This window comes from Dasypus novemcinctus, chromosome 2 (assembly GCF_030445035.2).
Source record: "Dasypus novemcinctus isolate mDasNov1 chromosome 2, mDasNov1.1.hap2, whole genome shotgun sequence".
NCBI lineage: Eukaryota > Metazoa > Chordata > Mammalia > Cingulata > Dasypodidae > Dasypus > Dasypus novemcinctus.
Window position 1 is genome coordinate 134,227,669 of NC_080674.1, and position 13,378 is coordinate 134,241,046.

General features: G+C 39.1%; 1 protein-coding gene across 6 annotated transcripts in view; it reads left to right on the forward strand.

Annotated features, from left to right (window-relative positions):
* Nucleotides 1-501: 501 nt before the first annotated feature.
* PRRC1 (proline rich coiled-coil 1) overlaps nucleotides 502-13,378 on the forward strand; it is a 40,555-nt gene continuing 27,678 nt past the window's right edge. Inside the window, exons 1-5 of one of the 6 annotated variants that reach the window (XM_012519349.4) lie at nucleotides 525-677; nucleotides 4,204-4,277; nucleotides 5,292-5,422; nucleotides 6,480-6,866; nucleotides 9,015-9,175. In XM_012519349.4, the coding sequence (XP_012374803.1) occupies nucleotides 5,320-5,422; nucleotides 6,480-6,866; nucleotides 9,015-9,175 (651 nt within the window). In that variant the 5' untranslated portion in view covers nucleotides 525-677; nucleotides 4,204-4,277; nucleotides 5,292-5,319. Of the gene's footprint in view, nucleotides 771-4,203; nucleotides 4,278-5,291; nucleotides 5,503-6,479; nucleotides 6,867-9,014; nucleotides 9,176-13,378 lie in introns of all 6 variants that reach the window. The other 5 variants (XM_071209778.1, XM_012519346.3, XM_004449526.5 and 2 more) reach the window with 5 other exon arrangements.

Below are 13,378 nucleotides of genomic sequence, written 5' to 3' on the forward strand. Positions count from 1 at the left end.
ATAAAAATGTTAGTGTTCTTGGTTTTTCTTTTTCAATTTTAAAACAGCCTATATTTTACCTCGTAAAATATACAGGTAATTAGGGGAGGGTGAAATTTCAAAGTAAAATAACTGGTATCTATTTGCCCCAATTCCTCTCTTCTAATGCAATTGCTGTTATACGGAACTTTTTGCAAATACATAGGCTACGTGCCCTTTTGCAAAGCGCGGTCCTGCCTGGAGGTGGGGACTAGACTAGATGACTTTCGCTGGCTCGTCGCCATCTCTGTGGGTGGCTATGGCACAAGTTAAGTGAGCTACGCCTGGTAATGAGGGTGCCAGTCTCGCATGTGGGGGCTGCGCAGCGAAAAGGAGGACAGCCCTACTGGAGAATGCTCCTCGAGGCAGGCTGAACCCAAGCTCCACGTCTAGAAAGACCTTTGCACCAACACGGCCCGAGGTTTAACCGCCGGCTGTGGGCGGGGCTCCGCGAGCGGGAGGGGGCGGGGCCGGGGCGGGGCAGGGCGGCGCGCCGTCGACGTGGCAGCCGCGAGGGCGTGCGCCGCTGGCGGCCATCTTGGAGGCGGGGGCGCGCGGTGGGGAGCCTTTGACTGCATCTTTTGGAGCCGTAATTGTACACCCCGACTTTGCCGGGCCCCAGTTCCACCTGTCGCGCAGGCACTGTTTCGAGACCCCAGGTGAGCGTCAGGCTGTCAGCGACGCGGATGCATGAGAACGGAGGTGTGGGATGCTGGCGTCAAACCGGACCCCCAGCTCGCGGCCCCTGAAAGGTGGGCGGGCCGTCCGGTGCCCCAGGACGCGGGGGTCGTCCCAGACCCCTTCCGTCTCGCGGCGCGGGCTGTGGGAACATCGGGGTGCTGCCCGGGTAGGGGCGCGCATAGCAAGGCGAGCCTTCTCTCTCGATGCTTGCAGTGTAGGTGCGATGCGGCAGGGGCGAGGCGGTCCAGCCCGGCACTTTTTCTTCCTCGTCGAGGAACCGAGGGCCGCTTCCCTGGCCGTCAGGCCTCATATTCCAGCGCGGTGGCGGAAGGAGAGAGACGGACGGCAGGCGCCCGCCGACCTTAGCCCTGTCCAGGCCGGCCTGGAGACGTGGCAGAGCCTGGCGGAAGGCCGCTCTCGCCCTGGCCCCTCTTGAGTCAACATCCTCATCGACAGTGGGGCGAAGCCTGTTTTCCCGGAGGTTACCCCCATCGTGCCTAGCGCCACACCAGAGGGCTTTTGTTGTCTCTTTGTTAGATCCTGGGTCCTGCCTCATAGAATTTATATCCAAGAAAGTTTTTGTCTTTCGAAGTAGTTGTTTGGAAGATAGTATGTACATTTCTGCGATCGTGACACATTTTGGCATTCCAGCCTTCACAATTTATAGTCAATTCAGTGAACCTTTTTGAAAGTTTATTTTGAGATAAGAGATAAGAATGCAGGCAACAAAATTCACACCCTGCTCTAGTGTTCACTATCTAGTAATAGAGGCAATCTTGTGGCACCAGAACATCAACAATAATAATTATTTTTAAAGTTTTTAAGTTTATCAAAGCTCCATTATTCATCTTTTTTTGTGTCCCAATAGTCATCTACTTTTTTTATTTTTATTTTTGTTTATTCTTTTTAAAAACTATTATATCGTTATCCTTTTTTTTTTAACAGACAAGTCAAGGCACAAGCAATTTAGAAGAGCAGGGTCTGGCCTGGGATTGTGGACTCAGTTTCCCAAGACGTTTCCATCACATTTTCTTTAATCTTGATCCAATAATATTATAGTTTGTACGGAGACTTGGGCACTAAAACCTTTACCAGCTTTAACACTTCACTGTTGTTTTATTTTTCTTTAGTCGAAGTTAAGCTTACGCATACAAAACTTACGCCAATATTGCCAATAAGCAAATTCTTTAAAAGCAGAAGCTTTTAAAGATAGAAAAGAAATTGATCAGTTACTCCATGTTATAGGTTGTGTTCATTGAATAAATTCTTTTTGCCAGTGGGTTGTTAATACCAGGGATCAGGATTGTCTAAAATATGACTTCCGCTAGATACTGTAAAGATTAGGTAGCATCTGTGTTAAAAGAAAGAACAGCCAATTAAAGGAGAAGTAAAGAGGTATCTTTGGTGGGGCCATAAAATCCTGAGCACCGTTTCTGACCCAGGTTATCTGCATTTGGTGTATACAGTACTGACTTGAAAAGATTTAACCTCCTTACAGTCCATATCTACTTAGCTCCAGATATCATTCTGCTTGGCATCTCCTCCGCAGCATTTGATACTGTTAACCACTCCAACATTGAGACACTGGCTTTTGGACAACATAATCTCCTGTTTTCTTCCTATTTTTTAACCACCCCTTTTCTGCGAGGTCATGTTTTATATCATCTTCTCTTTTCATTTGATTCTTTCCTTAGTTAATTTCATCTCAGACCATGACTTTAGAGATTAACAGTACATTTGATGACACCCACATTTATGTGCTTTTTAGGTTCCAAACCAAGTCAATGTCTTAATAATTCTTAGATGTTTCAAGGAGCTCAAATTTGGCATGTCTGAGACTAAACACTGTACAATGTCCCCTTCTCCTTCTCTCCCCAAAGACATCATTAAACAACCTTGACCTTTTCCAATGTTCCTATCTTAGATGGATGGCACTACCATCTATCCAGTTGTGTAAGCCATGACCCACCCCTTGCCCCTGTCCCCAATATCCAGTCTACTGAGTCTTGAATACTTAACATCTAAATATTTCTTGAATCTAACAAATCTTTTCTGTTTCCACTATCATCGTTGTCATCTCCACCATTTCTCCCTTGACTTTTTTTGGCATTTGGGGCTGGATAATTGTTTGGAAGTGGGGTAAGGGATAGGAGAACTGTCCAGGACTTTTAGTAGCATCTCTAGCCTCTCCCTTCTAGTTGCCAGTAGTACACCCCAAACTCCCCACTTGTTACAAACAAAAATGTCTCCAGACATTGTTAAATATTCTGGGGGAAAAATTTTCTACCACCCCTACCCTGTTTGAGAATTACTAATTTAGGGTGTTATTACTTCCTATTTGAACTACTTGTATATCCTCCTTAGTGGTCTCTGCATCTACTCTGTCTGCTGTCTGACCCAATCTATATACTTTGGTCAAAGGAATTTTTTCAGAACGAAAATATGATTTACCAAAAACTGGAATCAACCCAAATGTCCTTCAGTAGGCGAATGGTTAACAAATTATGGTACCTCTGTACGGTGGAATACTATTCAACAATAAAAAGGAAATGAACTATGGATATGCAGCAACTTAGGTACCAAAGGCATTAGGCCGAAAAAGCCAATCTCAAAAGCTTAATTGGTATATGATTCTTTTTATGTAGCATTCATGAAATGAGAAAATTGTAGTGATAGAGGGGAGATCAGTAGTTGCCAGGGTTTAGGGTTGGTGGGAAGGTGTGACAAAGAAGTAGTATGAGGGAGTTTCTTGGGGATGATGGAACAGTTCTGTATCCTGATTGTGGTGATAATTACAGAAATCTATGCATGGGATAAAATTTCACAAACGGAAAAGAGAAAGAATGGTTAAATCCAAATAAGGTCGATAGTTTAGTTAATAGTATGCCATTGATGTCAATTCCTGGGTTTGATTATTGTCTTATAGTTAAATAAGATAGTGTTATTGGGATAAGCTGGGTTTAGGGTTCTCAGGAATTCTGTTCTACTTTTGCATCATCTTGTGAAAATATAATTACCAAAAAATTAGAACACAAATATGCCACCCCTGGGTTTAATGTCCTACAGTGACTTCTCGTTCTTAAGAAATCCAGCTTCTTAACCTGACTTATAAGACTCAACATGGGCTGGGCTCCTGTTTGTCTTTATTGCAGACCATTCTTCTTTTTCCATTCCTTGTCATTTGGGTTTTCTTGAATGTATCTTGTTCCCTCTTGCTTACAGGGCCTTAATACATGCTATGGATTCACTTTTTCTGGAATCTGCCCTCCCCTTCCTTTCGCTATGGAGTGTGCTACCTTCAGATCTCTGCTTATTCATGGCTTCTTGGGGAAGCCTTTTCTCACCTCCAATTCAAAATCATATTCCTTGTCAAACAATTGTGTTCTTACCCTGAGAGCACTTAATTCAGGTTACCATTCACTGTTTATTAGTATGATTATTTCCCTGTCTCTTGTACTGGACTTTCAGTATCCTGTTTGTTTTTTCTTTCCATTGTACTTTCAGTGACCAGTCCAATGCCTGGCAAACAGCTGACTTTCGCTGAATAATTGTTAAATAAGTAAAAACATCAAAAAAAGGTATAATTTTTTTTTTAAGATTTATTTTTTCTTTCTTTCTTTCCCCTATTCCTCCCCCCTCCCCTGCCCTGTTGTCTGCTCTCTGTGTCCATTCGCTTTGTGTTCTTCTGTGTCTGCTTGCATTCTTGTCAGTAGCACTGGGAATCTGTGTTTCTTTTTATGGCATCATCTTGGTGTGTCACCTTTCCATGTGTGCAGCGCCACTCCTGGGTAATCTGCGCTTTTTTCACGCGGAGCAGCTCTCTTTGCAGGGCGCACTCCTTGCACATGGGGGCTCCCCTACATGGGGGATACCCCTGCTTGGCACACGGCACTCCTTGTGCGCATCAGCACTGTGCATGGGCCAGCTCACCATGCTGGTCAGGAGGCCCTGGTAGTCAGATGCTCTTATCAGTTGAACCAAATCTGTTTCCCAAGATGTAATTTAGATGTTTTGGTTTTATACTCTTAGATGGGCTTGAAAATTTGTAATTTTAAAGGAAGTTCCATATTTTGTACTCTACTATTATTTCTTGGGGTTGTGTTATCCAGTGGAGTTTTTGCTCTAGTTAACTTTTCAAAACCTGAAACAATATCATTTATCCACTTCTTGATGTACTTTAAAATGTGAACTAAGAAAACTGGGAATTGGTACATTTATCAAATTGAAAACATTTTACTTTTTTTATGTTAACAGATGTAACCCAATACAATGCTTATGCAAGGAGGAAAAGGGTTTCAAAAATACATTAAATGTTTTATTTTTTTTTGAACATAATAGTGACTAAAATACAGCCATCAATCTAACATGCATTCATATGACAGAAATTAAATTAGTAATTTATAGTTTGAAATATATTTGATAATCAGTTACACAGTTAACATGAAAATATTTCGCTACTTTAAAGTATGTATATGAAAGTGTCACAGATTGTCTGCATATTAAATATTCCCATAGATGATTTTCATGAAAATTTTAACAAATCTTTCATCTGGAAATAAGTGGCATTATATTATTATTTTATATTTTTACAGTATTTTGAATTAAAGGAATTGAAGGAAAATGATGGAAGAGAGTGGAATAGAAACGACACCACCTGGGACTCCTCCTCCAAATCCTGCCGGACTGGCTGCTACTGCTATGACTTCTTCTCCAGTTCCTTTAGGTACATGTAGTTGTCTAGCATCTCATGTTTTGAAGAAAGTGAAGATACTGTTAACTTTTCTCAGAGTCAATTAAAAAAAGGCATGTATTAAAACTTTTCTAATCTTTGTCGGGATGAAGGAAAATAAAGTAACCTTTTAAAATTTAAACTAAAAACAAGAAAAGCAGACATTTTAGTTTACCTAGATGTTTTAGTTTCTTGGATGCTAAAACAAATACAATTCAGTGTTAAACAACAGTAATTTATTTAGTTTTGAGGCTAGGAGAAGTTCAGAATGAAGTATCAGCAAAGAGGTGCTTCCACCCTAAGACTGCTGTTCTGGTGCTGGCTGCAGGCAGTCTTGATCCTTGGCACTGTAGATGGTGATGGTTTTGCCTTTCTCCTCTCGGTTCAGTTGACTGGTTTCTTGCTCTTCCTGTGTTTTCTTCTCTTTCTGGGTCCAGTTTCCTTTGCTTATAAGGACTTCAGCCCATTGAATTAAGGTCCATCCTCCTTCACTTTGGGCATGCCTTAAATAATAACATCTGCAAAAGATGTGAACCTATTTACAAATGGATTCGCACCCATGGAACCATGGTTGGGACCTGAACCTGCCTTTTGTGGGAAATATTTCAATTCCCAACAATAAACTTTTTTGTTCTTTGAATTCATATTGACTATAAATCATCTTTCTTATGATGGCCAAAATATCCTTAAAAGTATGTGTAAGCCTGTCTAATGTTCTAATGATTTTGTGATGAAAAACCTTCTGGCCAACATTTTTGATCCTCATATCAGTAGTGATGAAAATATGGCTTTATTTTATTAAAAACACACCAAAATGAACAAAAATCAAAGATTATATTTAGGAACAGTATTATAATTTCATATAGCTGCTTTTCCTTAAAATAGGGGTTGAATGTCATTTGAACTTAAACATATTTGTTATGTATTTTAAATTCCATATTTAAAAATAATTCATGGGATATGTTTTGTTAAAATAGAAAATTTTTCCTGTGGGAAACTAAATTTAAAAAGCATTTCTAATTTTGTGCTTTTTTTCTCCTCTTTTTTAAAGCTGCAACCAGTTCTCTTTCTTCTCCAAATGTGTCTTCTATGCAGTCCTTACCACCACATGCGTACTCTACCCCTCAGCCATCCCTTCCTCCTGTGAGGCCTTCAACACCATCACCTTTTGTGTCTCCTTCACCAGTTCCTTCTGTTCTACCCCTTGTTACTTCTGTACCACCTCCTGCTTTGCCATCAACTGCTGCCTTCAGTAATCCTCCTTTATCCCACTTCCCACCTTCAACTTCTGCCCCAAGCACTCTTTTTTCAGCTCCTTCTTCAGGTCCACCCACATCAGGGTTTTCTGTTGGTTCAACTTATGACATTACAAGGGGTCATGCAGGAAGAGCTCCCCAGACACCTCTGATGCCATCATTTTCTGCACCTGCAGTAACAGGTAATTCTCTCACATTAATACTTTGAAATAAATGGCAGTGGTTAATGTTTTATTTTTTGTAACAGCTTTATTAAGAAATAATTCCCATACCATACAATTCATCCATCTTAATGTATAATTCAGTGGTTTTTGATATATTCAGAATTATGCAACAATCACCAGAGTCAATTTTAGAACATTTTCATCACCTCAAAAAGAAAGCCCATGGGGAGCGGATGTGGCTCAAGTGATAGGGCTTCCACCTACCATATGGGAGGACCCTAGTTCAATTCCTGGGGCTTCCTGGGGAAAAAGAAGAAGAGAAAGTGTGTCTGCGTGGTGAGCCAGTGCCTGCATGGTGAGCTAAGTGCCCATGCAGTGAGCTGAGTGCTACGTGAGTGCCTGTGTGCTCAAGCGAGTGCCTACATGATGTGCCAGTGCCCGTACGATGAGCCAGTGCCTGTGCAAGTGAGTCACGCAGCAAGATGATGACCCAATAAAAAGAGACATGAAGGGGAGATTCAAGGTGAAGCACATCAGAGACCAGGAACTGAGGTGGCATAGTTGACAGGGAACCTCTCTCCACATTAGAGGTCCCCAGGATCAAATCCTAGTGAATCCTAGAGGAGAAAGACTGGAAGAGAAGACAAAAAGAGAAATAGATACAGAAGATCACAAAGCAAATGGACACAGCAGGAACAGCAGGGGAGGGGAAGGGGGAAAAACATAGGAGAAAAAAAGCCCATACCTGTTAGCAGTCGTTTCCCACTTCCTCCCAATCCTCTTAACCCTAGGTAACAAGTATTCTACTTGATGTCTCCAAGGATTTGCCTGTTTTGGACATTTTATATAAATGGGATCATGCAATATGTAGTCTTTTGTGAATGGCATCTTTCACTTAGCATAATATTTTCAATGTTGTAGCATGTTTCAGTATATCCATGTTGTAACATTTGTCAGGATTTCATTCCTTTTTATGGCTGAATAATGTTCCATTGCATGGATATACCACATTTGGGTAGTTTCCATTTCTTAGCTGTTACACATAATGCTGCAGTGAACATTCATACACAAGTTGTTATGTTAACACATGTTTTACTTCTATGTACCTAGGAGTGGAATTACTGTGTCATATCGTAACTCTTTGTTTATCCTTTTGATGAGCTTTCGGACTCTTTTCCTAAGTGGCTGCACCATTTTACTGTCCCAACAGCAGTTTGCAGATTCCAGTGTATCTCCATTAATGTTGTATTCTTAACTCATTTCTTTGATTTCCAGAGTTTCCTCTTCTCATGCTTTTGTCATTTCAATTATTCAAATAAAGCTGTTGTGACCTGGTACATGATTTTTTTAGGTTATAAGAAAAAATTTCCAAAGTTTTGTCTTAACATTTCTAATAGGAATGTCCTATTATAGAGAAACATATCATGACGAGGTCTGAAAGTCTTTTAAAGCTTCATTTAAAAATTTGCCAGATTCAGGGAGTAGTGTTCATTTTGCCAAGTAAAAATTCAGAACAAAATAAAAACTCTTAAGTCTCGTAAGTTGGTGGTATTGGACCATTTCCTCTTCTAGGTTAAATTTTTTTTTCTTCCCTGAAATGTTTATGTTGAAAATCAACTATCAAAATTTCATTCTTACCCTAATTTAAACTGTGGACTATAGTTAATAATACAGTTGTAAAGATGTTTTTTCATCAGTTATAACAAATGTACCATACTAATATAAGGCGTTAATAATAAGGTGGTATATTGGATCTCTGTATCTTATGCATGATTTTTCTGTAAAACTACAACTTCTCTAATAAGAAAAAATAATAAAAGAAAAGCTTCATCCTTGTCATCTTCTTCCTATTGTTTCTCATTTTAAGGAAAAAAGAACAACTGTGTTGTGAATTTTATTATCCAACTTTTCCCATCTATAAAGTTTGCAGAGTATAAGTATTATACATATGTTCTATGTATATTTGAATTTTCTATTTGAGTTAAAATGGGATATATAGAATGTATTGCTATATGCTTTTATATAATGGGTTTGGGTGCTCACATCAGTTATTTTTATACACTGAGAAGAACTATAGCTTGTCTATGTCCAATGTCACATCATCTTTTGGTAGGAGATAGTTTGTGGAATAAATTATATATATTAAAAATTTTTGCCATTAACTAGGTATTTTGCCAACTCCTGTTACTCAGCAAGCCAGTTTAACATCTCTGGCACAAGGACCTGGAACCACATCAGCCATTACTTTCCCAGAGGAACAAGAAGATCCTAGGATTGGTAGTGGTCAGGATGAAGCATCTGCTGGTGGAATATGGGGTTTTATTAAGGTAAGGGATATTTACTTGAAAAATTATATTTTTCTAATCATAAAAGTAATATTCATTGGAACAAATTTTGAAAATACAAAATGATATAAGGACAAAATAAAATTATTTTTTTATCCTTTTTTTGTCTTTATTTTTTTAATGTTACATTCAAAAAATATGAGTTCCCCATACATGCTCCACCCCCCCACCCCAACCCTCCCCCTACAACAACAACCTCCTCCATCATCATGAAACACCCATTGCATTCGGTGAATACATCTCTGAGCACCACTGCATCTCATGGTCAGTGGTCCACTCCATAGCCCACACTCTTCCACAGTCCACCCAGTGGGCCATGGGAGGACATATAATGTCCGGCAACTGTCCCTGCAGCACCACCCAGGACAACTCCAAGTCCCGAAAATGCCCCGACATCACATCTCTTCCTCCTGCTTCCTACCCCTAGCAGCCACATTTTCTTCAATTCCTAATCACAATAGTTCATGCATAGAGTATCAGTAAGTCCACTCTAATCTGTACTCTATTCCTCCATCCTGTCGACCTTAGAATTGTTGTGTCCAAAAATCCTCATTATTAGCACCAATTTTCTGTAGTTCCTCTCAGTTTTTTCTATGCATATCTGTATTGATGTACTTAAAAAATTTTTTTTCTTATAATAACCAAATTGGGGTAGTGACATGTGAGCACTATTTTGTGTCTTTTGTCTTTATCTAGCATTATGTCATAAACCTCTTCCCAACCATAACATATTCTTCAGAAATGGGATTTGGTATTTTATGTCTGTTTTACCATACATGCCATTGCATGTGTTTCTCTTACTTTATTTTGCTAATCTGCTATTGGCATTTTCCAGTTGTAACTCATTTATAAAGCTATAATGTAAATCTTTATGTCTCTGTTTTATCAGGATTAATTCCTGATGAATGTCAGAGTGAATATTTTAAGTAGTATTAATTCATATTCCTCTCCAGAAGGTTTATACCAAAATATGCTGTCGCAGTAATTTTCTCTTGTCAGAACTGGTTGTTAATTTGAAGTACAAATTTCTGATTTTATAAGCAAAAAATAATAACCTCATTGTCTTACCGCAGTTGCATTTTTTTGCAGTTGAGCATTTTTTCATGTGATTTTCAGCTATTTCTATTTTTCTTTTCTGGATTCCCCATTCATGTTCTTTACCCAATTTTAAATTGAGATAACTTTTTTCTTTTCATGCTTTGTAAGCACTCTTAATATAGTAAGGATCTTTTACTATATGCTATCAAATGTTGCAGTTTTCTCCATTTTTAGTTTACGTTTTTATTTCTTTATGATGTATTTTTGAAACATAGGTTCCTAAATTTTCAGGAGTCGTTTCTGTCATTCTTTTCAGTTTTTTTGTTTGTAAGCTTATAAAGACTTTTCTCATCGTAATGTGATATTTTTCTAGTTCTTTTATCATTTGATTTTTATACTTAACAGTTTAATGTAGCTGAAATTTACCATATTATATGAAATAGAAGTCAAAGTTAATTTTCTTCCAATTAATTGTTTCAGCACTGTATCCAGCATCATATTCCTAGTGATTAGATAGTCACCTTTATGTTTGTTACTAAATATCTGCATGAGTTCTGTATTCTGTTTCATTGCTCTGCCTGTCCTTATAATAGTACCACACTGTTTTGATTTTGTAACTCTGTGTTCTTTTATCATGCTAATATTTATTGAACACTGTGCTGAAGTGGGGATGTGGAATATTCAGTGATAAATAAGTCAGAAAACTCAGTTCCAAGTCTCTATTCATAAAGGGATAGCATTGTTTGGTTGTACAAGTTAAGTAATTTCTCTTTTCTTAAAAATTCTTCATCAGTAGTCTTATCTCTTTATTTTTCTCAGTGAATTTGTGGATCACTTTGTCATGTCCTGTCTTCCCCCCAGTATTCTGTTGATGATTTTTATTTGCAATTGCATTAAATATATTAAACGTATTTTTCAAATTGGTAGGTAGTTAACTGATTTACACAATTGGGCTTCATATTTTAGGAATGTGGCATTTTTATGTTTACTTTTTTATATCCTTCTGTATTTTTTAAAGGTTTTCTTTGTATAAAGACTACAATTTTTTTCCTTGTTAAGAAAATATATCTGCGTCAGTTACATCTATAGGTGTTGTAAATAGTAATAGCTCTTCTAGTTTTCAGCATAAGGCTGATTGACAGTTTTAGTTTTCAGTGTTAGAATTCTTTTTCTACATCACCTTAAGTTAATGCTTGTTTGGAAGAGATGGAATTGTGACCTGTTAGATGCCATCTCAGGGAATATTGCTTCCTCTATGGTAGTCTTTTACCATGGTAAAAGTATAGCACAATAAATAAATATGCAGAATCATTTCCTCCTGTATAACAGTGCTAGGTTAAAAATCCATAGGAATAGGTCTAGCTAAGAAAAGATAAGTAGGAAATGAACATAAGGAGAAGTAAGAAGTAAGAAAAAAGAAACTTCAGAATATAGGAGAATAAAGGACCTATGGAGACATCTGATTACAGTTGTTATTTGGTACCCTGTTGGTCAAATTTTTGCCTAATCTTTACTATAAAGAAATAGAAATGAAATAGATATGTAGAAATGAAATAAATATATACATACATGCATGTGTGTATTTGTATATATAATATATCATACTTTCCAGGTCAGTGGTATTCAGAGGTCTGCAGACTGCTGCTGGTCTGCACACTGTTTTGTCTGTGATGAGATAAAAGAAATTGAGAGGAAGCATTTACAAACTCTGTAGCAATTTAACATTGCTATGACCTTGTTTTTCTCATTTTCCAAAAGTGCTGATCTGTGATACATTGGTAACCTTTAAAGTAGTTTCCTGCATGATCTCGTGATCATGGAGTTCTTTATTTTTCTTTTTTTCTTTTTTTTTTGGTTTTTATTTATTATTACATTAAAAAAATATGAGGTCCCCATATACCCCCCAACCCCTCACCCCACTCCTCCCCCCATAGCAACAGTCTCATCCATCATCATGAGACATTCATTGCATTTGGTGAATACATCTCTGAGCACCGCTGCACATCATGGTCAATGGTCCACATCATAGCCCACACTCTCCCACGTTCCTCCCAGTGGGCCATGGGAGGACATATAATGTCCGGTAACTGTCCTTGCAGCATCACCCAGGACAACTCCAAGTCCCGAAAATGCCTCCACATCTCATCTCTTCCTCCAGTTCCCTACCCCCAGCAGCCACCATGGCCACTTTCTCCACACCAATGCCACATTTTCTTCGATTACTAATCACAATAGTTCATGAATAGAATATCAGTAAGTCTCACTCTAATCCATATTCTATTCCTCCATCCTGTGGACCTTGGAATGGTTGTGTCCACTCCACATCTATATCAAGAGGGGGCTTAGATCCCACATGGATGCTGGATGCAGTCCTACTGCTTTCAGTTGTAGGCACTCTTGGCTCCATGGTGTGGTCATTGACCTTCTTCAACTCCATGTTATCTGAGTGGGTAAGTCCAATAAACCAGAGTGTAGGAGCTGAAGTCTCTTCAGGCTCAGGGTGTGGCTATCATATGGTCAGTCCAGAGATTCAGGTCTCCTGGGTATATATATTAAACCCCAGCACCAACTACAGTTCTGGTAAAAGTAACAGGAGAGGCTTGTGAAGAAAGGTCACATCTGAGTCCAGCTCCATCACACAGAAATACAAACTCCAAAGAAGGGCCAACTGACGTGGCACTGAATTCCATCTGCCATGTCCATAGAACCTGTGGGTCTCTGTAGCCCTCAGAAGAACCAGTACCCGGGATTGTATCTACTTTATCTGTCTCTGGGACTCTGCTGAGATGTGCATAAGGGCAACCCCTCTAATAACCTCCCGGCTCTTTTTGGAGACTCATGGCCATATAAACTCATTTGACCTTTCCATTTCCCCCTTGATCCAGGTCAAAAAGCATTTTTAACTCCTGGTATTATATGTAGACTGAGATATTCTGCTGGTCCGAGTTGACCCTTTTATTCAAGATTATTTTCTAGTTACATCATTAGCTGGTACTTGGTAGTAGTCCCTCCGCGCCAGGGAGGCTCATCCCCGGGAGTCATGTCCCATGTTGGTGGGGCCGCAACGCATTTACATGCTGAGTTTGGCTTTGAGACTGGCCACATTTGAGCAACATGGAGGCTCTCAGGAGGTAACTCTTAGGCACC